Source organism: Mus pahari, chromosome 22 (assembly GCF_900095145.1).
Source record: "Mus pahari chromosome 22, PAHARI_EIJ_v1.1, whole genome shotgun sequence".
Classification (NCBI taxonomy): domain Eukaryota; kingdom Metazoa; phylum Chordata; class Mammalia; order Rodentia; family Muridae; genus Mus; species Mus pahari.
Window position 1 is genome coordinate 13,801,843 of NC_034611.1, and position 26,817 is coordinate 13,828,659.

Genomic DNA, 26,817 nt, shown 5'->3' on the forward strand with positions numbered 1-26,817 from the left:
GAGATATTATTTGTTTTGAAACTTTTTTGTACTTGATATGCATTTTAAAAAAGCAAAATTCTTAGAAAGAATGACAAACACCAATACATATATACAAAATCAGAATACAAAAGCATTGCAGTGTCTTTGATATGTGAACATCATGATACCCTGGTCAACTCTCCCCTGTAAGAAGTAGAGAGAGACAGGAGCGCACACTAGGTAGAACGCAAACCTTAGGGAGATAGGCCAATGAATTTAAAAGTAAAAATCAAACTATGCCTCTGAAATCATTTCTATTAAGCTTTTATACAGATATATTTCTTATAATGTCAAATTTTAATAATTACACATCAATTTTTCATAAAAATTTATAACCTAGAAATACTCATTTACTTTCTCAAGTTAAACCTGAAATTAAATTTACACATGAGATATAAAAGTTCCCTTGATGTAAAGGAAAAGCAGTAACCCAGTAGATGGTAGATGTGAGGGTTTCTAAAAAGGTTACCAGTGAAATGATTACAAAAAAGCAACAGTACATCACTTCTCCTGTGTCCTTGTGTTAGAATGGAAAAGAGCTCTTCTCCATGAGCTCTGAAACCACAGTGAGCCTTACAGTTCATCAATCCGATGCACCCTGCCCTCGAACTGAACTTATTTGTAAATACTGTTCTAAGGGTACCTAAACACTTACTAATTGCTTAAATATGCTGCCTACATTAATTCCTGTTAAAACTAAAGAAAAAAGGGTCCACCTTTGTTTTCAAGCAATGACTGACAAGCTTTCAACATAGTCTGTGTTTCAGAAAAAAAAAAATATTTATCAGGTTCTTAAAACACTTTAAAGGATGGCTTAAGGGACAGTTTTCCCCTTTCACCCTGAACAGATCTACTTGCTTATTAGCTTTTGCCTGACAAGACACTCTTCTCCTGAAATTCTCATCTCATGAGTTAAGAGGTTAATTTTTTACATGTTAAATCCTCAAAGAACAAAATTACAAATAAATAATATTAAAGCATTCCTAGAAGGATGACTAGTTTGATTATACACCTTGAGTAAAATGATTACTGAAGTAACCTTCAAAGGCAGGCATGGCATAGGTTTCAGTTGTATGTCTTTTAAAATCCCAGTTGTGATAGGAACATGACATTTAATTTAGAAAACAATAGTTTAATCCTTAGGTAAATTTCTAGAATATCATATGAAAATGTACATAATAACAACCAGGACTATTATAATAATGAAGGAAAAATTCTCATTTTTGAATTGATACTAAAACAAAAAAAAATTCTTAAAATTATATTGATAAAGGCAAATTCAACTACTTTAACTACAAAATGTCTGCTTATTGAACTATTTTGATTATCATAAATAAATACACAGATATGGGGTTTTATCAGTATTAGCCCACACCCACTAAATCATCTACCACAGCAGGAAATATTCTTTTCAGAATTTTCAGTCGTGACACTGGGCATCTAAGTCTCAGATAAGAACCCCACTCTGTGGGGTTTCTCTAACTTTAAGTGAAGTAGTGTGGAGCACGAGATAGCCTTAGGTTATTTCTGCGAATTGGTATAACTTAATAGGACTTCCAGCAAAGGAAGTTCAACAGGCAGGGTTTCTAAGCATCAAAAAGCCTTAGTGCAATCAATTCAAATCAGCTATTGTGGCACTCCCTATCTAAGCAAGACTCTTAAGAGTTACAGGTTTCCATCTGGACATTATGAGTGTATTTTTTAATTTCAGAAAGAGCTGGTTTTACCAAACCCCACCAAAGTGTATTATTACTCTATATGAGAAAGAATAACCTCTACTTTAATAGGCAAACTTGTGTTGAGGTTGACAATAAAGAATGAGATCCTATTTTTAAGTGCCCAAACACCTTAAAAAGCTCAATGAGCTAACAGAAGCAAAAGCAAAACTTGCCTTGACTTTTACTGACACTGAATTTATTGGTAATTGCATTTGCTTTGTCAAAGTGGCAACTGCTCAGTATCTGAAAGTCTCATGTATTTTAAGCACAAAGCATAACCCTGACTACTTATAGTCAAAGTAACTATCTTGAGCCAGCAACATAATGAACACGCAAAATAAACTTCAGAGATATTTTTTTAATAAATAATGATGGAATTCTGAAACCTTTGGACACAAGATTATGGTGGGGAGGGCTTATCTTCTTCATTGATACTTTAATCTCTTTCCAAGCATTTCCAGGATTTAACAGTGATTTGTGACCCTGTGCTTTCCTTAGTGACTTCTTAGAAAGCTGTAGTTGTTCCCAAAGTGGGAAACCACAAGATGATGTGCTCACAGGTCACGGATACTGTTTTCATGTAGGTATGTACAGAAAGTGCTGAGAAAAGTCAGTTAGAAACAGGAACTAACACACAATGGAGTGTCACAAAATGATTTTTATGCAGTATGGCAAAAGAGAACACTGCCTAAGAAGTCTAAAAACTCAGTTCTTACTTTGGTCCATTTCTATAAATTGTAAAAACAAAGCAAAATAGAGATTTATTTCCCAAACTCTATATGGCTGTGGAAACTGAATATAAGTAGTTTCCATCCCAGATTAGTCATAATCTTAAATACTGTACACTTAACAATGTACACATTTTACCTTTTGAAAATACTGTGGACATCTAAGAAACAAGCACAGATAGGAGCTAGCGATTAGTAAACATTTCCTGATAAACACAAATCATTTCAGCTGAAAAGATGCAAATCCGTAGGTTTCAGGGTATCCAAGCGTTTTCATTCCCAAAGTGTAAAGTTATAACATATGCATGGGATGAACTATAATATTGAAATGTATATGTAAACTTTTCCATGGTCTTCATGAGAGCCACTCCCGCCACCCCAGAAATATCTACTGCTTACAATGTTAAGGAATCTTCACCACTTTGCCTGTAATTTTCAACCAGAAGTCCTGAGTGTACCTGAAGCCAAACTGAACATTAGTTATTTTACAAAATGGCTGTAAACCCCCATTATGGGCATACATGGCTCTTTGATCTCACTGCACAGAATTCATAAGTGTTCAATAATGCTATACCATTACACCACACACCTTCAACTTTTTCCATTTTTTTCCACAATTCTTTCCAAAATCAGCTTCCAGAGCAAAGCAATGTAACATGAAAAGTTTCTGGGAGGGCTTGTTACATAAAAGAACAGCGTGGATGAAAACTAAGCCACACACATATCCATCTTCTGCTGGCTTGTTTATCCCTCCTCTCCCTCCATCACTCCTAAACGTGGGTGCACTTGAGTAATGGAAAGAGAAGGCTCTTCCATCACCACACACTTCCAGCACCTCTGCCTTTGGTCCTCTGCAAGTCTGCATAGGTGATGAAAACCCTAAGAAAAGAGAAGCTGTCCCTTTAAAATGCCCTGCTCTGTCCCAGATCCCACGTGGAACCAACATCAGCAGCACTTTCCCACTCACATCAATGTGATGCAAGAGGCACCATCCTTTTATATACATAAAAGCAGAAAACTTCAGTCCAACATTCCTTAGTGAGGGCGAACAGGTGAAGCAAACGTGTCAGGAAGGGAGAAACCAAACAACTCCCCACCCCTCCCCAGAAGGTTCGCCAGTCTTGCCCTCCAGTCTCTCTGGGCAACAGCACCTTTCCACCCCTCCTCTGGAGAGCCCAGTTTAAAGAAAGGAGGGAGCCACTAACAAAACCCGAGGCACAAATGCGACGAAAATGCAATCTAAAGCCGGAAAGGTTTATTCTTCCAATCACACATATTAACTCTATTAAGAAAATGGCATCACTCTTTTTTCCTACCCCAAAAAGCAACCCCCTCAAAGATCATTAAAAGGGAGTTATAAAATAGCAAATATAGTGTTTATCTTATCTCAGATCAGTCCACATTACCAATAAGTTTAGTACTTTCTGCACTACCACCTCCCCCTCCCTCCCCCTGCTTCTCTTACATTGGATTTTCACGTTTTCTCATTGTCGGTGGAGTTATAAAAGGCTTTTGCCCTTCGAAAGTTCTAAAAAATAAATAAATATTAACTCCTTGGTCCCTGCAAAGTCCAAATGGACTTCAGGGGAAAGGCGGTTCACACTTTTACCTTTAGCGAGAAAGGGGGGAGCATCCCCGATTTTTAGGGATTTTTTGCGATTTTTTAACAATTTTTATTTGGTTATATGCCTGAGTTCTCCCTCCATTTTGGTTGTTTATGATACTGACAACAAGCTGTCCCTGCTCCGTCCCGATCTCCTGCTTTCATTTAGCACCCCCTCCCCCTACGCCCCCGCCGCCACCCGGCTGGGTCCGGCGCCCCGCGGACCCCGCACCCCGACTCGGCTCTCCCACCTGGGCAGGAGGGCAAAAACAAATGCATTTCTCCAGAAAAGAAAAACCTCTTCGGAAAAGGGGGCAAAGTTACCCCAAGTCACTCCCAGTGCCCCCCAAATATTGCCGACCGCGGGTCTCCGCCAGGCCCTTTGGGAAGCGACCTTCCCCCGGGATGTTTTGGTGGAAAACGCGGAGAGTTTCCTCTCAAAACCGAATTTATATTAATTTTTCCCTTATTTTTCGGGTCTCTAATGTCTTCCGCTCTCTCTCTGCTGCCGCTGCCGCTGTCACAATATTCACAGCACCAGAGAGGAGGAGGAGGAGGAGGAGGAAAACTTTTCAAACTTTCCAGACCCTGAATAAAAGGTTTTTTTTTTTCCCACCGACCTCACCTTCGGGTCCCCAGCCGCGTCGCCCCCTGCCCTGTCAGCAGCGACCTCGGGAGTCCTTGCAGCCCCGCCGCACGATTTTATTTGATTTTTTATTATTATTTTTCTCTCTGGGGTCCTGAGCAGGGGCTGGGAGTAGCACAAACTTTTCCTCCTCCTGCCGCCGCCGCGGCTCCTCTGCCCCCTCGGCTAGTCCCATAATTTAAATAACCCTGATATTCCTCCCGCTAAACGCCTCCCCGCCGCCCCGGACCCCCGGAGAACTCACCGCGGGGCTTTAACATCCTCCCTCCGGCCCGTCCGCCGCCTTTACACCGCCCGCGGAATTTCTAATAATTTTTTTCTCATATTTCGGGCTGGACGCGGCGGGCCTGGAAATTGTTTCCTTACGCCTCTTTCCAGCAGCCATTGTAGTGTATGCGCTGCCCCTGCAGCTCAACTTGCAGCTGCCGCCGCCGCCGCCGCCGCCGCCGCCGCAGCCGCCGACGTCGCGCCCACCGCCGCCTCCTCCCCCCCCCCCGCCCGCTCGGCCGCCGCCCCCGCCCCGCGCCCGCCTGCCGGCCCGCCCTGGCCCCCGCCCGCCGAGGCGCCCGCCCTCCTCACGCTCCGCCCAGGGCCCGGCCATTCCGAGCGGCCGCCGCCGGGTACCGACGAGCTCATTGGTGGACGAGGCTGCCCGTCGGGCCGAAGTGGTGCGAGCGAGCCAGCGGGGCGGGGGGCGCGGTGGGGCGGGGAGAGGGCGGGGTCTCACGCCGCCCCACCCGCTCCTCCTGCCTGAGCCCTCCTCCCGCTGCCCGGGGGCGGAGCGAACGGAGCCCGCCCCAACCTCACAGGGTTCCGCGCGCCTGTCAATCCGGCGGCGGCGCGCGCGGATTGGACAGGCTGAAACGGGGGGCGCGGGGGCAGCACGTTGGGGTGCGCGCTACTTAAGGTCCTGCTGCGTGAGCCACTGACGTGTTTGGAACTGCAGCCGGCTCGGGTGCTGGCCGTGTGGTGGCCTGTGGTGAGTGGTCTCCGGCCCCTCCCTCCCTGAACGGCGGGCCCCGGACAGCACCGCGCCGAGGGCAGACCCTCGTTCGTGGCGCCAAACCCTCCGCGGCATGCTCCTGCCGCTGCTCACGCCACGCGATGCGTCCGGCCGGGGCAGCGGAAGGTGACCCCATGCAGGTCTGGGCACCCCGGATTGTGTCACTCCCCTCCCTGCCCTCCCCAGGTCCCCGCTCTACGCCGCCCCTTCCTTCCCAGCCCCTTTGTGGTGTTTACCTGTGCCCGCCCTCCACCGTCCGATTCTGCGGAGCGGCACCTCGGAAGGCGGAAGGCGGTGCGGGTCCCGGAGTCTCATCCTTGGGGGTTCGTCTCCGACCTCTCAGATCCCTGTGGTGTGTACTTTGACTTTTTGTCCCTGGTCCTCTGTACCCAGGTTTATGGCGTGGTGTATTTCTGTTTCCGGATTTAACACTCACAGACCAGACTCTGAGAAGCCCGGGGGCCTGGACCTGTTCAGTAAGGTGCCCTTCCCCCACTGCGGATCAAAGCTGCGAGGAGAGTGGGAAATCGGGAACTTTTTTGGTAAGCAGTTTGCCCTTTAGAGTAGATTTTTAGCACTATTTCTCAGATGTGCTGCAGGTTTGCAGTCTTCCCACAGACTGGTTTTCTTTCTGAATGTCATCTTGGAAGTAGTAGAGCGTTGTAACAGTTGTTCACTCCTGCACCTTCAAAAAAAAGTAAACAGATAAGGCCTCTTTAGCAGGGCACTCCATCTTGCCCTTCAGCCACACTCCTCCATGTAAATTGACATTTCCTCTTCCTGTACTGTTAACACAGGAATTCATACGAAGGAGGTGACATTCGGAAATCCATGTTTTAGAGTGTATTTAGGATCGAGAATAAAAAGCAGTAAGACGGGAATAGCCTGAAGCAGCAAACCCGATGCCTGTTTTGTGTAGATACTTTTAAAAGAATTTCTGGCTGATGATAATGAAACAGAACAGAATTTCATGATCAGGACGCACTGTGAATTGTGTTTGTATCAGATTGTCGAGGTTATTATATGCATGGCATATGACCGACCGATCAAGCGGAGCTCAGTGGAGACAGCACAGGACCGATATGAAAGAGAAGATTGTAGATTTTCTTAGTTCTGGTATTCTCTCAGGAAGAGGCTGTCTCACAAACTATCTTCCAAAGACGAACGGCTTCTGGATAGAGTTGGACTTTGTACTGAGTGTCCTTCCTGTCAAGATGCTTCTACTGGCTGGATATTTTCAATGACATTCATGAAATAACTGATTATTTGGTGATTACTGAAAGTTAAAGGACTGCAGAATAATCCGATTCTTTCTCCGGGAAAAAGTTGGGCTTCTTTAGTTTAGACATCCTGATCTTTATCAGAATAGAAGAAATTGGACTGGATGGCCAATTCAGAATATGTTCACTTATCAAGAGTTTATGGGCTTGAATTACTTTTCCGGAATATACAGTATGAATATACAGTATTTCGTTTAACATTTTTTTTTTTTGGTGACATTTTGTTTGTGCATGTTTGTTTTGTTCTGTTTTTTAATTCAGTAGAGTTGTGTACTTCATACTGTCTTATTTCTCTGAAATCTGCTTTGTTTTTTGTGTTTTGTTTTTTGTTTTTTTTTTTTGGTAGAAAAATGATTAAACTAGAGTAGCATTTGGGTGTGTAAGCTAGATCAGCCCCTAAAGCTTAGTAGAGGAATTTTTCAAAGATGGTGGGCAGCTCATCAATGCCTTATCAATATATTGAGATAAATGAAGCCCTTTCTCAAATAATTGTGACTTGCTTTTTACCTCGTCCCCTGCAAGAGGATTGTACAGTTTCATGTGAACTGGAATTTGAAGAGCAGTTGTCCTTGACCATGATTGATTGGCTGACTTCATGAAGTGCATGACTTGACTTGGAATAGCTAACTGGCTCTTAGGGTAATGTGATGTCTTTAATGGATAAAACCTTTGCAAAGCTATATTTTTAAGACTCAAATTGGAAAATTACTGAGCCACAGTAGCATTCTCTGACTTCCTTCAACCCATGGAAAGTATTAATCTAAATAGAAGGTAGTCTGGGAATTGAAACATTCATTCATTGTTTTTTAAACTATGGCTTTTTAGAATGTTAAGTAAGCAGTAACTTGACTTGTGTGTGTGTGGTTCATTGTTTCCTACAGAGTACCTTCTACTTTGAGAATTAAATTTTGTGGGTAAATTAAATTAAAAGTACTTGTGGGGCTGATGACATTTTCTGGTCATTTCCTTCTGACCCGTTTTTTCTCCCGCCTACCTTCAGTAAGAAGACAAGATGCCCATGGTCACACGGCGGCTGAGAGATCCTGACATAAATCCTTGCTTGGCGGTAGGGTGGTTTGCTCTTCATTGTCATGGGTGTTAACTTGGAAAAACCAATATTAATTGTGTGGGTATCTGTCTTAAGCAGTTATTGAATAAAATATTTTTCTGTGAAAAAGATATTCCTGGCCAGTGTATTTTATTTCACTATAACACTTAAAAATGACCAAAATGTGGCTAACAAAGACTCTGTTCTTTTTCAATTTTGCTTAATTGTGAAATAAACAGTGTTTGGTTGTCACTGTCAAACTTGTATATGTAACACTAAGGAAAGTCTTTAGTCTAAACATAGGACAGTACAGCAAATTTAAAACCAATGTTTTTAATCACAGCAATTATTTAATCTGTCTTTGAGACAACCTGGCTTGAGTCATGGGTTCACAGTAGGATTAGCTTATGTTAAGCTTAATGATTTTCACAAAGGTATCTTAAAAACAGCATTGTGTTGCAAAGATAAGTTTTTATTGACATTAATTGGGTATAGCTTGCAACACTTTGTTGTGGCTTTGCCATTCCTGAGAAATTCAATGTAAATACTATATTGTTGCTATGAGGAATATTAACCACCATCCTTTATGGGGCTTTCAAAAATACACATTACACAGCACACATCCATTGGTCTATATCATCTGTTCCCAGCATTAAGTATTGTTAGGCACGGTGGATTTTTTTTAGGCCTGTGAAACAGATTCCCTGCCTATTTGAAACTTTATTTTAGATAACTTCTTGTAGTCCTACCTTTCACTTTGAAGCTTGTTGTCCAATCTGCTCTAGTTCAGACAGCTTAAGTTTAATTACCAGCAGTACCTACTTCATTTTAAACTCAGTGGCCTTGTGTTGCTTTCTTTTTGAAGTCACATTAATGATAACTATTAAAGCTGCCCATGTAATAGTATGCTTGCATAACGGAGTGAATGATAGCCAAAAGCGCATCAAGATGGGTGCTGTTAATTTAGGTTGCCTTGATGTAGATCATTTACTTGTGTAATTTACTTGGAATCTCAAACCAAGCCTTAAGATCAAAACATCCAGTCAAACTGAGAGCTAGGGAAAGCCAGGAGAACCGCACTGAGCTGTGGGACGCTGGTTTCTGCTGCTCGCTGAGTAGCAGTGCTCAGAGCACCTTATGCCTTACTTCAGCTCCTGGAACAAATGACCACGATCAGCGCTTTGACTCAAACTCATGTGATCAGATGCTTAGAAACCTGGCCCAGACTGGGCAAAAAAGATGTCTTTTTAAGTTGAGTGATTTCTGGAGTAGTTGGCTATTATTTGGATTTTGTAAGTCTACCCGCTACAGTGCACAAAAATAAGCCATTTGATATCTGTTCAGGGGAAACGGCTTCAGAAGTCTTTGTGTTTGGGTCTTTCATAGATCACGTTCTACATTTTAAATGATGACTCTCTTACATATTTAAGGAATCTGACGCTTCTACCAGATGCATGGATGAAAATAACTATGACAGGGAAAGGTGTTCCGGTTACTTCTTGAAGTACAAAAACTGCCGGCGATTCTGGGTAAGCCCAGCTTCTCACACTTCTTGCAAAACTCCGCTCTAAGGATTGTGACTGTAGCTGATAATAATCAATAAGCCATAGTTTTCCCAGTGACGGCTGTAGGTACACTTACTCTTTGACCTTATCTTCTGAGTGGTATTTTAGCTCTATGGCATCCGTGAGAGCTTGTTTCATTCTTTAGTCATAAAGTAGCCCTAATTACTGGATCCAGGTCCTTCCTTTTCTGATAGACTTAGCTTCATAATTATGCGTAGCTTTTGTAAGTGGACTGTATATACTCCTGTATATATACTTAACGGCATATTCCTAACTCAAGTCCTGCTAACAATGCTTTCTGGGTGGATAATCACTTCAGTGTAAATGTTAATAGAATGAAACATCTGGAGTTTCAGACGTAGGTTTTGGAGTTTTCAAACTTAGAGTTTAGTATTCTCCTTTTGAAGAAACAACTGAAAGTTACTTGTCAGATTATTACCATTTAATATGTAACTGATTTTGGTGTTTTCTTTTATGCCTATGTATAGAATTCTGTCATGATCCAAAGAAGACAAAATGGAGTTCAGCCATCTATGCCTACAGCAGCAGAAAGAGATGAAATTTTGGGAGCAATGCAAAAGATGCCCTACTGAGTATTTGCATTAAAATTGTTTCTATAAATTGAAACATTTTTTTTTTTTTTTTTTAATCAATGATTGCTGAAATCTTATGTCTTGACTGGTTTCATCCCAGGCAATTTTGAGTTGTACGTGGTGAGACAGAATTCAGCTAGCTTTAAGACTTTGGTGTTTGCTTTCAGTGCTGTGACAAGAATATGTTATTGCCACACTGTCACACATAGAAGGACAGGAGTATTAGGAAGGTCTGTAGGATTTGGGCTCTTTTAGGCCTGGAAAGAGATTTAGCATGAGAACAGGCTCCTGGGGCTGTTAGAAAGGTGGTGGTCCTCAGGAAAGGAAATGATTGCAAGCAGCACAGTGATGGAGGAAATAATGCCCTGTGTTTAAAATGAGCAATGAGGTGGAGAGGTGATTGGCAGGTAGGTAGATGCATGGTGGGCCATAGACCTGGGGATCATCCTGGAAGTCCTGCTGCATCCACCATCTTTAAGGTTAGTCCATTGACTAGGAGGTAAGTGGGCACAGGAAGACTACCGAGTGAATAGAGTACACCAGAGCCTTACTTCTTTAAGGAAAGGCTTCATTCCAGGATTCTGGCTAAAACTCCATGAATTTTTGGATCACCTAAGGCTATAGCAGCAGTTCATGGACCACAGTAATAGGCAGAAATAAATAATGAAAAAAAAAAAAAAAAAAGAAACGGATTCCTAGAAGTAGGATTTCTAGTTTCTGAACGAGAGCACGGGAGGCATGGAGTTTATTGGATGATCAGTGTGGGTGAGATTAGAGTTTACCTTCACTTAATGATAACAAACAATGAGTGTGCACTGTGCTGATTGGATAGCACAGGGGCTCTCCTTATTCCCACTGCTTTCTCATAGATTCTTGTGTACTTAATAGCATTCTATTCTAGGAAGTCAGAGCAAATTATTGTGCCCCTTTCCATCACTTGGACCTGAATCAGGACATCATTTTAATAGGTGTTAACAATCAACTGTCTAGTCTGAAACCTAGCCTCAGAGGTTTTGAAACCAGATGATATCTTTATTTTATTTTTGAGACAAAGTCTTTCTATGTAGTCCAGCGTGGCCTGGAACTTAGTGGTCCTCACAACTCAGCCTCCTGAACACTGGGATAACATGTAGCAAGCTTGACCTTGATTGTTAGATGTGATCCTGAGTAAAAAATTGATTGAGAATATTTTTTTGTTCAGAACTTGTGGGAGTGGCCAAGTTTTGTTTCCCACTCCCGGAAAGGAAGCCCATACCCTACACTGCCTGGATGACCAAGAACCAGAGACTGGGTAGATCAGAGACAGAATTGGTGCCTTGTCAGTCGCCATCAGAGAGGCTTCCTGGGATGAAAGCAGATGGGAGCAGGTGCAGAGGCCCACAGCCAGACCTGTGGAGAGAGTTTAAATTGACTTCTTCATTGGGTCCCTTCCTTTGGAGATGGGGGATCTGGGAAACCATAGTTTACGTGTTTATTAGGTCTCAAAACGGACAAAGTAGGCCAGGGTGCCTACTTAACATATCAAAGCAGACCTGGCTGCCAGTTTCTCCCAGCATCCCTCAGTCCCTACCCTGCCCACTACCTAAAATTTCTCCAGCTTTGGTCTGGGCTTTCCTCACCCCAGCGCCCTTCCCTACATAATCCAACCATTTTGGTTACCTTGCCCTACCCGCTTGGTCTGGCTCCTCCCCCACCCCAACTCTTCTTACCCGGCCTGGCTCAGTCTAGTCATGTTCACTCTGCTCTCCCAGATGTCTTTGCCTCAGGTTATGCTCTCCCTTTTATCTACAATGAACTTTCTCCTCCACCGTTCCTACAAGCCCTCATGTCTTTCCTTTTTATTTCTTTTTTTAATTTAATACTAGTGTAGTCATTTTGTAGCTATTTGTTGATATAACCCTTTAAAGTTTTTTTATTTATTTATGTTTATAATTTCTGCTTTATAACTACCTTTATTACCTCTTAACCACCAGTGCTCTCATCTGAGTATTTCTCCCTGGTACCAAGCTGAGTTATGCTGTAGCTGTTAACTTTTATGTCTCTGATGGGCTTTTCAGTCTGAGCACCAATCAGAATGCTAGTTTCCACATCTTCGGCACCTTTGACCTTGATGGTAGCCATCCTAATGGCTGTGAGTGGTTTGCATTTCTTTGATGGTAAACATTTCTTACCTTCCTTCTCATACAGAAACTGACTATACCCAAAGACTTTGGAGGAGCTCTGGTGTGACTACAAGACTGTCTGGTGTCTGATGCGCGAGTCTCAGTAGAGGGGCCTGATGCAGACAAGCTGCTAGGCTCTGGGGCCTCTGGTTGTGCTTGAGGATGGTGAGCTCTTCCTAGAAGAGATACATGCCCCACATAGCCTAGGAGTTCACCAGCCTGTGAGGTCAAGTGATGACACATCTTGATGAGCTTCACCTCATCTGGAAAGTAGTTCTTTAGGCCTTCACGGAGATGGAAGGCTGCAAGCAGAACCAACACAAGATCAGAAAGGATCTGGTCCAGGTGTTCAGTTTTCCAGGTCCTCCATAGTTCTTATATCCTCCAGGGTTTTATCTTATTTTGACTTGGGAGAGGGAGTGGCTCCTGCTCTATTCTCTCTCTCTCTCTCTCTCTCTCTCTCTCTCTCTCTCTCTCTCTCTCTCTCTCTCTCTCTCTCTCTCTCTCTCTTTCTCGTCTCATAAAGCTAGGTTGGCCTTGAACTGATGATCTTGAGGTTCTGATTCTCTTGCCTCTATTTCCCAAATGGTATTACAGGCATGAGCCATGACCATGACAGCTGCTATTGCATCTTCCTGAGCATGTCACTCTGGCATCACCACCCAGTCAAATCACAGATGTTGTCCACACCTTACTGAACCACGTTGTCCAGTCCTTTCCTGAAATAGTCCAGGAAAAAGTGGTAGGAGGCTTTTAGGTACAAACTGACCAGAGAGCTCTACGTTGGTGATATAATTTTGGCAAATTATGACTGAGTAGTATATATGGACCTAATTGCCAAACAAAAAGGCAAAAACAAAAAAACAAAACAAAACAAAACAAAAAACCAACCCAACCCAAAACCAACAAACCAGTATTGGCTGATCCTGGAAATCAAAGCTACTAAGAAAAGGTCCCAGAGGTTACTGCTGGAAGGGAGATTAGAAGTCAGAATAAGGAGTCTTAAAGTTTGTCTCAGAGAAATGTTATCAAAGCAAGAGACAGTTCCATGAGGCCCCAGGCCACTCTTGTCAGAGTGCTCTACGGTATCTTTATGAATCATATTTTTTCAGTTTTATTTTTGGTAAATGTAAGCTAAGCAACATTATTTATGTTAGAATATTAATCTATAAAGTGCCTTTTCCCCTCTTTTGGTACCTAATCTAAGAAAGCATTGCCAAATGTAAAGTCATTAAAACATCATTATGCTTTAAGTTACTTTTGATGTAAGGTCTCAGGTGAGTGTCTACTTTCATCTTTTACCCATGGCTATCTGGTTTTCTCAACACTATCTATTGAAAAAAGACTATTCTTTGTCCCATTGAATTAGCATCTTAGTTGCAAATCATTGATTATACATGGTAAGTGGTTATAGTCCGCAATCTATTCTGGGGAAGCCATATACATCTATCTTTGGGCCAACACATTTATCTCGATTATTTTAGTTTTGTATCAGCGGCATAGTTCTATGATGACCTGTGTCTGTTAAGTGTATTCTCTACTAAGCACTCTGATGACAAGCTTACATGGGAGTTGTGAATATATGTGTACACTTGTGTCTGCACGTGGAAGCCAGAGGTCTATGGTAGTATCTTCTTCAGTTGCTCTCCACCTTACCGAGACAAAATATTTCACTTGGATCTGGGATTTCTTATTTAGGCTAAGATGGCTGCACAGTGGGCTCCGGGGATCCCAGTTTCTGTGTCTCCAGTGCTGTTGTTACAAGTACGTGCCACCACAGCCTGCTGTGGTGGTTTGAGTGAGAAATGTATCAAGAAAGACTCGTGTATATGAACACTTGGTCACTGATTGATGGGACTGTTTGAGAGGTTATGGAACCTTTAAATGGCAGAGGCTTCATGAAGAAGTGCATCATTGGAGAAGGGCTTTGAGAATAACTTCACCCCACTTCCAGTTTTCTTTTTGTTTCATTTTGATTATGTGATCTCTCAGCTTCTTGTTCCAACTGCCTGCAGCCATGTCTTCCCTCATCATTGTGGACTCTCCTGGAACCATAAGCTCAAATCAACTTTTCCATAAATCACTTAAGGTCATGGTATTTCATGACAGCAACAGAAAAGCAAGACATACACCTGATTTTCTTAAGCAGGGGTACTGGGGTTTGAACTTGCATAAGAAGTATTTTACCAATTCAAACATCTCCTTAGACCCCCTACTTGTATGTTTGGAGCACCAAATCCTGAAATTGTGTGTGTGTGTGTGTGTGTGTGTGTGTGTGTGTGTGTGTGTTTGAATCTAGTGGTTACACCCAGACAAAACTGTTCAACATTTGTTTTCAGTAACTCCCTACTTCTTTGCTGTTTTATAAATAAACTGATAATTTCAGTAGAGTTGTTCAAGTTCATATTGCACTGGTTATTTATTAATCTTACACTGAGACAGGTTGTGACAGCTCCAGCTGGCTTTGAACTATTCTCCTACCTCAGCATCTTAAGTGCTGGGGTTACAGACATGTACCACCATACCAAGCTTCCCTGAACTGAGTATTGTAGACTTTCTAGTATATTTTGTGACCACTGTTTGTAATAGTTTTATTGTAACTGGAAAATATTTCATGTATTTATTTTATTATTGCCCCCCATTTCCTATTTGCTCTTCTTTTCTCTATTTTTGGTAGTATGTTAAATTTCTTTTAAATCTCATGTTTCCATTCTTAAAATACTTTGTCTTAATCCTTTGAGGATTTCATACCATGTATTTTGAACACATTCTCTCTGCCCTTAACTGCTTCTCTTACCACCCTTTCAGCCCTCCCACCTCTTCTTACCCAACTTTGAGATCTATTGAACTCTTTCCTCAGTAGTCTAGTTTTTGTTGCATCTTGGCCTGCTCTGGAAGGTGGTCAGTCCACTAGGTAACATTTAAAGAAGTGACTTCCTATTTCCCCAAAACCACCATTGCTAATCTGCTTCTCAGCTAGTGATGGGATTACATAGTCACCTTTCTCTTTAATACTGGATCTTTATCTGGCTGAGCTTTTGCAGGCCTTGTGCACGTGGTCCCAATTGTTGTGAGTTCATATGTGTGTCTGCCATTTGTGTCCTTGGCATTATCTACTATCTAATTCTTACAGTCTTTTTGTCTTCTCTTCTAGAAAGATCCCTGAACCTAGGGATGAGGTATTTGTGTCTACTTGGGGGCTGATCACTCAATTATTATTGACCAGGTTAGGGATTCTGTGTTAATTGACATTTAGTCCAAAGGAAGCTGTGCTCGGTAATGGTTAAGAGATGATCTGACCTATGGGGATAGCAATAATTAAAAATCAGGAGTTGCTTTAATACATCCATTTTTATCCCCCCTTTATTTAACTCTGAGTTTTAAACTTTCTTGCTACTAGGGATTTTCACTGTTGCTTTTCTTTTTTCTTTTCTAATTTCTTGGTCTTTTCTGTTCTCCTATCCTCTTATTTTTCCTTTCTCTTACTCAGCCTTACTTCCTCTGATTTATTCCCTTTTCCTTTATTTTATTAATTTACTAGTTCTACATTAATTCTATATAACTTTTAAATTTATTCTGCATTAGTTTTACCACTTCTAGTTTCATGATCATTGTTTATATATTGGAGGGTTTTAGTTGATTAAACCTCTTTATATCTTGCAAAATTTCATCTTGCAGCTATTACAGCTTTTTTTCTTCTTTGTAATTGGGACTAAGAACTAACCTCTCAAGAGATTGACCTGCTCAATTAGAAGATCCCCAAATAAAAATTGAAGGTATATCAAAGCCAACAGACCAATGAGTCATTGAACAAATCAGGAAGGAAAAATTAAAATTTCTAGACAAATGAAGATCAAAACAAAACGTACCAGAAACTTTGTGCCACAGCTAAACTAGTTAGGAGAGGAAAGTTCATAACTCGTAGTGCTTACATTTAAAAAAAAAAAAAATAAAGTCATCTCATGAATAACCCAATGCCTCATCTCAAAGTCTTAGAAAAACAAGAATGATCCAAACCAAAAGCATTTGGCAGAAAAAAACAACAAAGGTCAGGGCAGAGATGACAGACTGAAAGGACAATATATAAACTCAAACAGGGCAGAGATTAATGACAGACTGAAAGAACAATATAGAAACTCAAACAGTTAGTTGGTTCTTTGGAAAGACAACCAAGACTGACAAGCCTCTACTAAATTTAAGAGAAGACCTCAGTAAAATGAGAGATGATAGATCAGAGTCCAGTCGATTCTGGAGAACTACTAGGAATCCTTTGATAACTTTTTCCAATTAGCTGGAAAGTCTAGAAGAAATGAATATCTTCCTAAACACATATGAACTATCAAACTTAGAAAGATATAAGCAGTTTAAATAGATCCATAGCAAGCACTGAGAGTAAAGCAGTGTTTTTAAAAAGCATCACAAAAAGTCCCAGCACTGACAAAGGTATCAAGTTGTACCAAACTTCTCAGGAAGAGCTGGTGCCATCAACCCTCATGCTGTTTCACAAACATGGGGAACAGTCATCACCACTGTTGAACTTGCCACTGTTAAATTTCTCCAAGATCCTGCTTTGTGAGGAATGGGGCTGGTTAAGTTGATATTTTAAATGTGTCATAATGTTAGACTTCACGAAATTTTTATATAAGTTATCAATTAACCAAAATCAATATACATATGCATATGTATGTATAAGTGTGTGTGTGTGTGTGTGTGTGTGTGTGTGCGCGTGCGTGTGTATGATTTTATCACATTCCTGTTCATTTGCTACAGCAGCAGCAGATTACAGGTTCTCAGTGGGGCAGGAAGGAAGATGTTCTGTATCTGTATTATGTAAGAATTCTTTTGAGAAACTACCATGTTTGCAAAATCCTGGAAGCCATAAATGTCTAATATTTTTCTAGTATATGACAAATGACAGACAAATGTTTGTGTTTGGGGTAGGCTATAGTTTTTAGAATTGAGAAATGTACATATTCAAACAATGTCAAAGGACTGACAACTCAATGCAATAGATCTTTCTAGAAATAGCTAATGTCAAGATCTTTCAAGATTTCTTATTCACATATCAGCATTATCAGAATATTTTCTTTGCACTAAAGGAACATCATAGTATACATGCTCCATTATAGTTTGCCCTTTGCTTTTAACAGGCATAGTTTGGAATAATTTGAAACAAGGTGATAGCAATCATTTTGGGGCTTGTTGTATTTTACTTGTAAGATAATTTCTAAGATTTGAATTTTTAGATTGAAGGTTTCTGTATTCCAAACTTTGTTGATACTGATAACTCAATTACCTTCTGAAAAGAAGCACAACAACTTAATTCTAACAATAAAGACTGTGTCTTTTCCTGGCATCTTCAGTTCCAACTTTAAAACTCTTTCATCTTTACCAATCATGTGAGTGAAACTAGAACAAATAAATTCATTTCTTTTGTCCCTTTCTTTTAAGATTCTAGCTGAAAATTCATTAGAAGTCTCTGGCTGTCTTTAGGAAATTATCTTGTCATAATTATTTTGTATACTTTTTTCCTTTTTGAATTTTAAATAATTTTCTGTACAGTGTTTTATGTTGCCATGTAATTAAATAGATTATTTTACTTATGGTTTTTGAAGTTTGAAAATACTGCCGGGCAGTGGTGGGGCATGCCTTTAGTCCTCACACTCAGAAGGCAAATGTAGGGAGATGGCTGTGAGTTTGATGCCGGTCTGGTCTACAGAGCAAGTTCCGGGACAGTCAAAACTTCACAGAGAAACTCTGTCTCAGGGGGAAAAAAATAAACAAGTACAAATACCGCTATCAGTCCAGTTTCCTCTACAACATCTGCCAAGTGCTTATGGTGTGCAGCATGATATGGATGAACAAGTTCTTGAGGTAGATCACTGCATGGCTGGAGGGTGAAAATAGCACTGTGGTAGGAATAACAGAAAGCCAAGAGGGAAGCAGTCTACATAAGCACAGAAGGGCACACATCTATGTCATTTTGGGGGACTTCCTTACTAATGGAAGCCACAGCATATGAAGGGAATTAGCACAAGAGGAAGAATGATAGAATGTGTTCAGATTAACAAGAGCCTTGAGCATTGTGCTTGGTGCTCTATAGCTTGCTTTATATGTAAGAGAAAGCTAGATAGCATTTTGAGACAAAAATTCAAATGCAATTTGCATGTAAAGCATAATTCTGGAGGCAGACATATTATTATAATGACCACAGATTCCCACAATGGATTTACCTGTTCTACAACACTGACCCTGCTGCTTTTGTTTTTGTTTCTCTCTCTCTCTCTCTCTCTCTCTCTCTCTCTCTCTCTCTCTCTCTCTCTCTCTCTCTCCAGTACAGCAGGTGAATCTTTCTAAAATGCAGAAATTGTTTCACTAAAAATCCCTCCGACCTACCTACCCTGTCAGGCTGATGCGCTTCCCATGGTTTAAAATACTCTTGTGATCAGGAACACCAAGGGACCAAGGGAGTGAATTGGAGGAGGTTACCCAGATCTCATGCCCACTGACCTTAGATTTTAGGCATGAGGCATGAGATTATTGAAATCCCTTCCATTCAGTGACATCTTGCTATTTTCATTCACTAGCGCCAAGCACATCCTGTTTTCTGATCTTGAATGTCTGTACTCCGCTGCTCTCAGCTCTGCTCTCTTCTCAGGCTCAGCTCTCAGGTATGTGCTGAGCCTTTATGACATCCCCAGTCAGATTCATTGTGCTTCCCCATCATTTGTATACAGGCACTGTGGTATTTCCCCTACTCTGCATAGCTGGGGGACACAACTATTCACTAAAATCAGGCAGCAGAGGACCTCTAAATGTGATCTTTCACATTCCACCTTCTGTTTTTCAGAGGAAGGACAAGGAATGGTGTGCCTTAATTCAAACAGGAGTGGGGCATAGTGATTTGATTTTTGTTTATAAAGACAACAGTTCCCAGTGATAGTTTTCAGTTTCAGGAGCCATTTCTGCTGTTGTCGGTATGTCAGATAGCAGATGAGCATCTTGCAACTGCATAGAGTTCTGTTTGTGAGCCATGGGCTGTGCTCAGACTGAGAAATTTGTAGGAGTTCTCAACAAGTGGCTAGCTTTCCTTGTAAGAGCTGGATGGTGCTATCACACAGTGAGATGCTAGGTATGCACTGGATATGCACCTTCCTTTAGGAAAACTCTGAAATCACATTTTAAAAAAGACTGCTTTGGGGACTGGACTACTTGGGACTTCAGTGGTGGAGTGCTTGTTTAGCACACACTAGACTCCAAAATGATCAAATAGTCTACAAAGTTCACCTAAGTTTACCCACTCGGCATCTCCTGTTTGAGACCACTTGGATTTCTTTTTCAAGTCCTGGGAGTTTTCTTAAAGAAATAAGGAAAGTAAGGGTCATTTCAAAGCACATACCTGGGTACTGGTAGGAAAGAGGGCAAGCTACAAGCAAATTCAAACAAAGGGAAGAACAGAAAATGACAGAGGCCTTGAAGGGAGAGGGTAGTTCAACCAGGTGCAGGGTAACTGGGCAATGATGGCTATGCTGGCTCCTGAAACAGCCACAATGAAAGTAAAAAGCCAAATGTCCTGATTAATAACATAGGTATTACATGGCAAAGTGTGAAAAGAGCATTGTGTTTATGTGAGTTTTGGCTCTGCCCCCTATTATCTGGATCATCTGAAATGAATTGTTTCATCCTTAAGCATATTCTGTGTTTTGACATGTACAATTTAAAAGATTGGTTATAGTGACCATAAAGAAACCCATGAGTTGGGTGGGTAGATACTGGTATTTGAGAGGCGTGTATTGAGGCTGCCTTACTCATCACTAAAAGCCACAGTGAACTCTAGGCCAGGCTGGTAAAGTTATGATACCAGCCACCTAGTCCTTTCAAAAACCCCAACTATAAAAGACAACACTCTTTCGAATCTGCAGGAAAAGGCTGTCTGAAACCAAACAAAGTGCCCCTTTCCACACCTTTTCTCTTATTGTTTTACCATTTGGTCCAGATTGCTGTCTCCTGAGAGTTTTTCCTCCTGGACTACCACTAGTTTCATCCCCATCTGAAATCATCAGTAAGCAAGAGAAGCATACAAGAGTTCACTGGGCAGCAACTGAAGGAGCTAGATATATTTACCATGGAACTGAGAATAAACAGTCCTCGCCCCACCTCTCCCCTGTACCCTACCCCACCAATGTTTAGGGCACAATTCATATAAAGAAGCGGACTGTGGCTTAGACTGTTCTACTACCAACTAGAATTCTCCCTACTCTCTCCTCTCTTAGCTCCACTCCTCTTTTCAATCAGTCCTTCATTCCCTTCAGAGAACCTCCTCTCACTTCCTCTGACTCTGCCTAGTCTAGCCTCATCTACTCTTCCTGAAACTTGAACTGTATACACAAGGTTCACACTCCCATGATGCAGCATGGAGTACAGGTCTCCATGACTCTGGGATTATGTGACGGCATAGCTCATTTTATCCTTGCGGTGCATATGGGAGCTCTGTACTTCTGGAAAGTGCAAAGGCAGAGACCATTGTGGTACTTCATACTTTCATTTTCACTTCATAAAACACTCTCAGAAACATAATTAATTACACTGGAAGTTGCATGCGGTTCTGAGAAGTCAGCCTTCCTGGTTTGCAGATGCAAGACTGAGCCTCAGTACATTCAAGTGACCTGCTCAGTAGACAAAGTTGCCAGTTTCCTTCCTCTGTGCTCCAGGCTGACCCTAATTCTTAGTGTCTCTCCTATTTTCCATACCTCCTAATTGAAGCTATTATCCAAATTCTCATTTATTTCACCAATTCGTACTTACCAAGTTTGTAAACCAGGGATTGTTAAAGCGAATGAGAGCTGCGTATTCTGGGAGAAAGTTATACATTAAGAATATTCTAAATACTGTAGTTGGTTCATCCTCTCTCTCTAGAAAAATCTTTCAAAAACTGTCTTGTACTCTGCACCCATCCTCCTTGCCTTACGCTCTGCTACTGCAGAAGCTATGAGAGGTGACGTTAGTGAGAGATGACAAAGTACTCTATGCCACAAAATAGCAAGAAAGAATAAGGCAAGAAGCCTGGATCCCGGCCAAGTAGAAAATGTATTTTTTCCTCCTGGATAAACGTGTTGGTTTGCCGTTTTCTTGTAGTAACGACTTCTGAAGAAGAACTTCCTTGGGAAGCTGCAAATCCTGGAGGGGCGTTTTCAGTTTATAGGCTACACTTGGCAACCAGTGTCATCCCTGTCTGTTTCATTCACTTAAATATACATGTCCTTGTGGAACAGCATTCCAATCCCATGATGACTCCAGCAGAGCATTCTCACTTTGAAGAGTGTCTTTCACAACCCAAATAGACCACAGTTCTCAACCTCTTGGGAAAAACAAACTATGTTATTATCATCACCACCAAAAACTCACACCAGCTTTCTTCTGCCACAGTGCAATCATGGGTCTGTTCATCTCCAGTCTTGTGTAGTAGCCTCCTGACATTCCCTAAGATGAGTATGTGAGTGACTGCCTCATTCAGTTGCCTCTTCTGTCTTCAATTTTATTTTCTGCTCATTTTAAACTTTGCACTGGGGGGGATGCATGAGAAGGTGTGGAAAGCTGAGAGGGGAAGGAATGTTCTTGAGGGAATTACACCTTCAGTGGTTGGAGGTGTGGCTAAGTTTATAATCCTGTTTTACTTCTAGCTTTGTGTGTGTGTGTGTGTGTGTGTGTGTGTGTGTGTGTGTGTGTGTGTGTGTGTGTGTGCTAGGTCAGCCTCAGGAACACTACCTTCTGTGAAACAGGGTCTCTCATAGTCCTGAAGCTTACCAATTAGCTAAACTGGCTGTCTAGTGACCTTTGGAAATTCTCTTGTTTCTGCCTTTCTAGTGTGTTACTGCATTTGGCATCTTATTTGAGTTCTTGGGATCAAACTCAAGTCCTTACGCTTTTGAGGCAAGATCTAGTTTGACTGCATTATCTCCTCAGCCTTGGATCATTTTCTGAAGCTTAGAAGTCTTGTGTGTTCTGCATCTATAAAATGCCAGTGTTTGAGAGTGCACTTTTATATGGAGTAAGATAAGGTGTATGAAAGATCGGCATGATGACGGGGATGTAGAAGCTACCAAGAACAGTTTACTATTGTCCTCTAGTCCTCTCTTTTGAGTAGAGGTAGAGTGAAGAAAGGCTCTTGGAATTCCCTTTAAGTAATGCGGTTTAAGCCTGGAAAAGAGGAGGCTTATATTTGGATTTTACTTACTGGAATAACAGGTCAGTTATAACTCATCCACGTTGTTGACCTTCAAGCATCCCCGTCTGAAGTAAGAACTCTTTGGTACTCTGTGATTAAATGTGACTATTATTCTTACTGTAGGGTCTGGCTCTGTCTAAAGGACGGGGCTGGCTGAGTGTGTATGGCTTAGCAACTCAGCAGTCTTCAAGAGGGCATAGAAGCATATTTATAAAGATAATCAGAACAGTATGGCAGCAAGTTTGGATAGCAACTTTCCTCTAGAAACATTTGCAGCATTAAGATTCTTAGCACATCTCTACCAACTAAAATTATGAATGAAATGCATTTGCTTCGAAGTGAATAGTAAAACTGGGAGATACGGAGCACTGGGAAGAGCATCATTACAATGGGTCAAGAAAATAAGCTTGTTTAAATGAAAAGGCCCAAATAATGGGGAAGGTGATATGGAAATCAGGAGGGAGAGAGAGANGCACTGGGAAGAGCATCATTACAATGGGTCAAGAAAATAAGCTTGTTTAAATGAAAAGGCCCAAATAATGGGGAAGGTGATATGGAAATCAGGAGAGAGAGAGAGAGAGAGAGAGAGAGAGAGAGAGAGAGAGAGAAAGAGAAAGAAAGAGAGAGAGAACAATGTCTAACTTAAAACCCAGCAATTATTTGACCTTACAGATAGAGGAAACACCAAGGAAAAACATTCAGGATGTGTCTCATGTGAATCCTACAACATCCATTGATGTAATTAATCAATTTTGATTGCTTATCTGCTATCTGCTACATGGTCTGTTGAACTTTAGATTCATTTCTAAACAAAACAAATAAAATCTCTCTGCATACATAAACTTATATGATGGCGGAGAGAGACACAGTTCACAACAAACCCAAGAAATAAGCTAGGCAGCATAGCAGAGCTTTATAAGCTTGATGGATAAAAGCATCCACAAGGTGTGGTATGGCTGTGGTGCCTGGAGGGATAGAAGCAAGTGGTAAAAGGGATTGGGGGAGAGTTAAGATGGTATTGAACACAGTAAGGGGTGGGGAAGGAGACCTCTTTCTTCTTGGGGCTACAGCCCAAGTGAGGGAACATTTGCTTTTAGTTACTGTCTGACTTCGCTTTCCTAATGAGTGTGTGCTGGGTTTCAGAATGTAGAAGTAAATGAGGTGACAACGTGTGTCCCTGTGAGAGCAGAAAGTAGGCCCTCATTGAACCTAGAGATCATATTTACTGAAGTAATGAAAAGCAAAGTATCCCCTGGTCCAGGCAGCAAGGAACATCAGGATTCAGGGCAGCGAGTGAGCAATCAAGTTTGAATTCATACAGAAAAGGTACATGGACATGTGTAGATAAACCATGCATGGAGATATTTCCATGTACAGATAATTCTCACATGGAGTTGGAAAACATTTTTCATATTTGAATCTATAGAATGCTAAACATCTTTGAAGAAAAGTCCCTACTGAGGAGTATAATATCCCACTGATCTGCTGATATGATGCAGTTTCTTCCATGATTGCTTCAGGTTGGCTCTCCGTCTTCAGGTTGAGTGCTCGTGGGCCAGTTTGGAACTGGAATTGTGTATACACTATCTAGGTGCTATTTGAGTTTGGAGTAATACAATTTCATGTAGAAAAGAAGAACACTTCTCTCATTTTAGGAAACATACTATCCATTGTCCTACCTGATGGAGGCCATGCTGTTGTAACTAAATTGTTCAGGGACTTTTATTGATGCCAGAGGCAGCCACACTAAATAAGCCCTTGTCTCAAGATATGGAGGGACCATCTAAACCACAGGTAGAATTTGCCAACTTCTGGTCTTCTATGGGTTTAACACATGGAAGAATACTGTTTTCTATGTCTGACCCATTGTCTTGAGAACCAATCTAGGGGAAAGGGAGGAGTCCTTGTGCCAAAGTTAGGAACTATTCCCAGAATCATCTGACTTTCACTAACTATTCAGGTTGAAGTCATGGGGTAGAAAAGGAGATCTAGATAATCAGATTTTTTAATGCTCCAAGAAAGGGATTGAAAGCATAAAACATAAAAGTATTGTCTCTCAGTATCCACATAGAGGGATTCACTGCAGAAACCCTTGCAACTCCATAGATGCATAAGTCCCACATCTGTACATTATGGGCTTAATGAATACCATGTAGTGCACTCTAAACCACTGTTAAGACTATTGATTAGGGAATTGTGTATTACTTCTCAGGACATGTTGGAGGCAGTAATGTCCAAATGAATGGAGTGAATGATCACATCCCCTCTCAGGACAGCAGAGTTCAACTAAATAGCTCACACGCAAGATGCTTGTATCACAATATGCTACACCAATTCAAATGATGCAGACAACTGGTGGGCGTAAATGGAATTGTATATAAATAAAGAGGGAGAGTCTGTATTTAAACACAGACAGGCAAATACAGAAGAAGTCAATGGCAAATAGACAGTCTGGTGCTGGGGACTGGACCACACTAGATAGTGCTGGGTCACAGGGCCAAATTCCCAACCGTTGACATCTTGCTACAACTCACCTTGGCCTGGATCCCAGGATCATTCTGCTTCTATTCTCTGAGTGCTGGGACTAAACATAGTGCCACCATATCCAATTTGCAGGTGACTTTTTCCTTTGCCATTTTTTTCTTTTTTTTTTTTTTTTTTTTCATTTTTGCCATTTTCTTTTGTAGCAGATTTCCTGGGCACCAGCCATAGTATTGCAGGATACCATTACAAAACAAAACAGCCCAAGAACAAGTGTAAACAGATAGAGTGGGACAAGGCCGGGGACATAGGAAGCCACACTTACCTTTAATTTGAGTCTAAACGTTTTTACAGACTCTATCAGAGTTTGCTGGCTTGGCTGTATGACTCTGTTACTGTTAGCAATTGTTCCATAGTGCAGAAATAAGAAATAAAGATTTGTCTCACAAATAGGGAAATTGTCTTCCCTTCTTTGGCTTTCCATGCATCAGTGCTAAATGTTAAAATAAAACGGTTTGTTCTGCAGGTCAAGCTAAATAAGCCCAAGCCAGCATCCAGGTAGGACTGCTCAATCATCCAATGTAAGTACTTATTTTTGAAAGTGTATTTTTTACTTTAAACACTTAAATCCATTATGGTTTATCACATCAACATGTGTTTTGGCTGTTGTACAGCTCTAAGAAGGCCTGTTAAAATTCCTTTGGGTGGTCTGTGGAAAGTCCCAGCTTATGTATCCCAGGCACCCCTGTGCACAGAGGACTCTGAGGGACATCTTGACCATGTACTGTCCATCCTATGGAGGAGCTAATGCCAAGCCTAAGCGGCAAATGGACCCCCAGACAAATCAGTTGTGTTTCACTGAGTGCAAACTTGATCCAAGAGCTGGAGTTTGTGTAGGTGACTCATGCTGTGAAATAAGAATAAATTAAATTCCTACAACTTCAATGAAATGTCAGCCTAGGATCTTCTCACCTAAACTTCATCGACTTTGGGTTATATTCTTACTGAGATGGGGGTAATGTCCATACTTTCATAGAGGAGGGAAACTGAATGTAAAATGTACTTAGTGATGGCCAGGATCCAAGATGGTCGATGGAGAAGTGTGTAACATAATTTGTTTTAATTTTCAGTCCTGTGCACATCTGTTACATCATAATGCCTCTGGAGAATAAATAAACTTTACACAACTATTTTAAAGTCTATATTTTCTAATGAAAATTCTTATGTTAGAAACATGGATAGGAATTGTTGTTTTAATTATCCCAATTATTAAAATAGCACCAGAAAGTCTTTTAAAAATTGACTGGAACAGCTTCCTAAGGGAAAACATTGCACCGTCCCTGTTTATCCAGTACTCTTTCTTTCAAAGTTTCCTGTACTGTTCAGAAAAGATGCATATTTGTGATGCGCTCCAGTCAGGAATGGGAACATTATTTCTGCCAAAAACATTTTTTCGGGAGTAGTCTACAAATGCTAATAACAAGTTGTCTCCCAAATAGAGCAATATTAGAACCACCACTACTGCTACAAATATGACATGACTGTTAAAAAGAATAACTGCTGTTTTTAAAAGCTTCCTATGCACCATGCACAGGGTCACTGTTTGACAGTTCACTCTCAAATCACCAAAGAAGACAACTGGAGCTTAAATAATCATGCTACTTATTTAAGTTTTACACATTTATTTTGCATGTGGTGTATACGTGTGTGTGTGTGTGTGTGTGTGTGTGTGTGTGTGTGTGTG

The 26,817-nt window shown here is 41.2% G+C and overlaps 2 protein-coding genes across 7 annotated transcripts in view; one reads left to right on the forward strand and one right to left on the reverse strand.

The window, feature by feature from the left end:
• The window catches only part of Plag1 (PLAG1 zinc finger), a 45,184-nt gene extending 40,055 nt beyond the window's left edge, over positions 1 to 5,129 (reverse strand). For 3 of the 4 annotated variants that reach the window (XM_029533366.1, XM_029533368.1, XM_029533367.1), the window contains exon 1: positions 4,961 to 5,101. The gene's annotated coding sequence lies outside the window, so the exon portion shown is untranslated. Of the gene's footprint in view, positions 1 to 4,960 lie in introns of all 4 variants that reach the window. The other variant, XM_021222108.2, reaches the window with a different exon arrangement.
• A 491-nt stretch (positions 5,130 to 5,620) lies between these two features.
• On the forward strand, positions 5,621 to 10,239 carry Chchd7 (coiled-coil-helix-coiled-coil-helix domain containing 7). 3 transcript variants are annotated; one of them, XM_029533348.1, is made up of 6 exons: positions 5,642 to 5,695; positions 6,113 to 6,261; positions 7,522 to 7,638; positions 8,000 to 8,065; positions 9,478 to 9,576; positions 10,101 to 10,239. In XM_029533348.1, exons 4-6 carry the CDS (start codon positions 8,012 to 8,014, stop codon positions 10,203 to 10,205), a joined length of 258 nt encoding a protein of 85 aa, XP_029389208.1. In that variant the 5' UTR covers positions 5,642 to 5,695; positions 6,113 to 6,261; positions 7,522 to 7,638; positions 8,000 to 8,011; the 3' UTR covers positions 10,206 to 10,239. The 3 variants fall into 3 exon arrangements, with proteins under 3 accessions (XP_021077973.1, XP_021077976.1, XP_029389208.1); XM_021222314.1 differs by lacking the exon at positions 7,522 to 7,638 and having other exon boundaries at positions 5,621 to 5,859; XM_021222317.1 differs by lacking the exon at positions 7,522 to 7,638 and having other exon boundaries at positions 5,621 to 5,695.
• Positions 10,240 to 26,817: the final 16,578 nt, after the last annotated feature.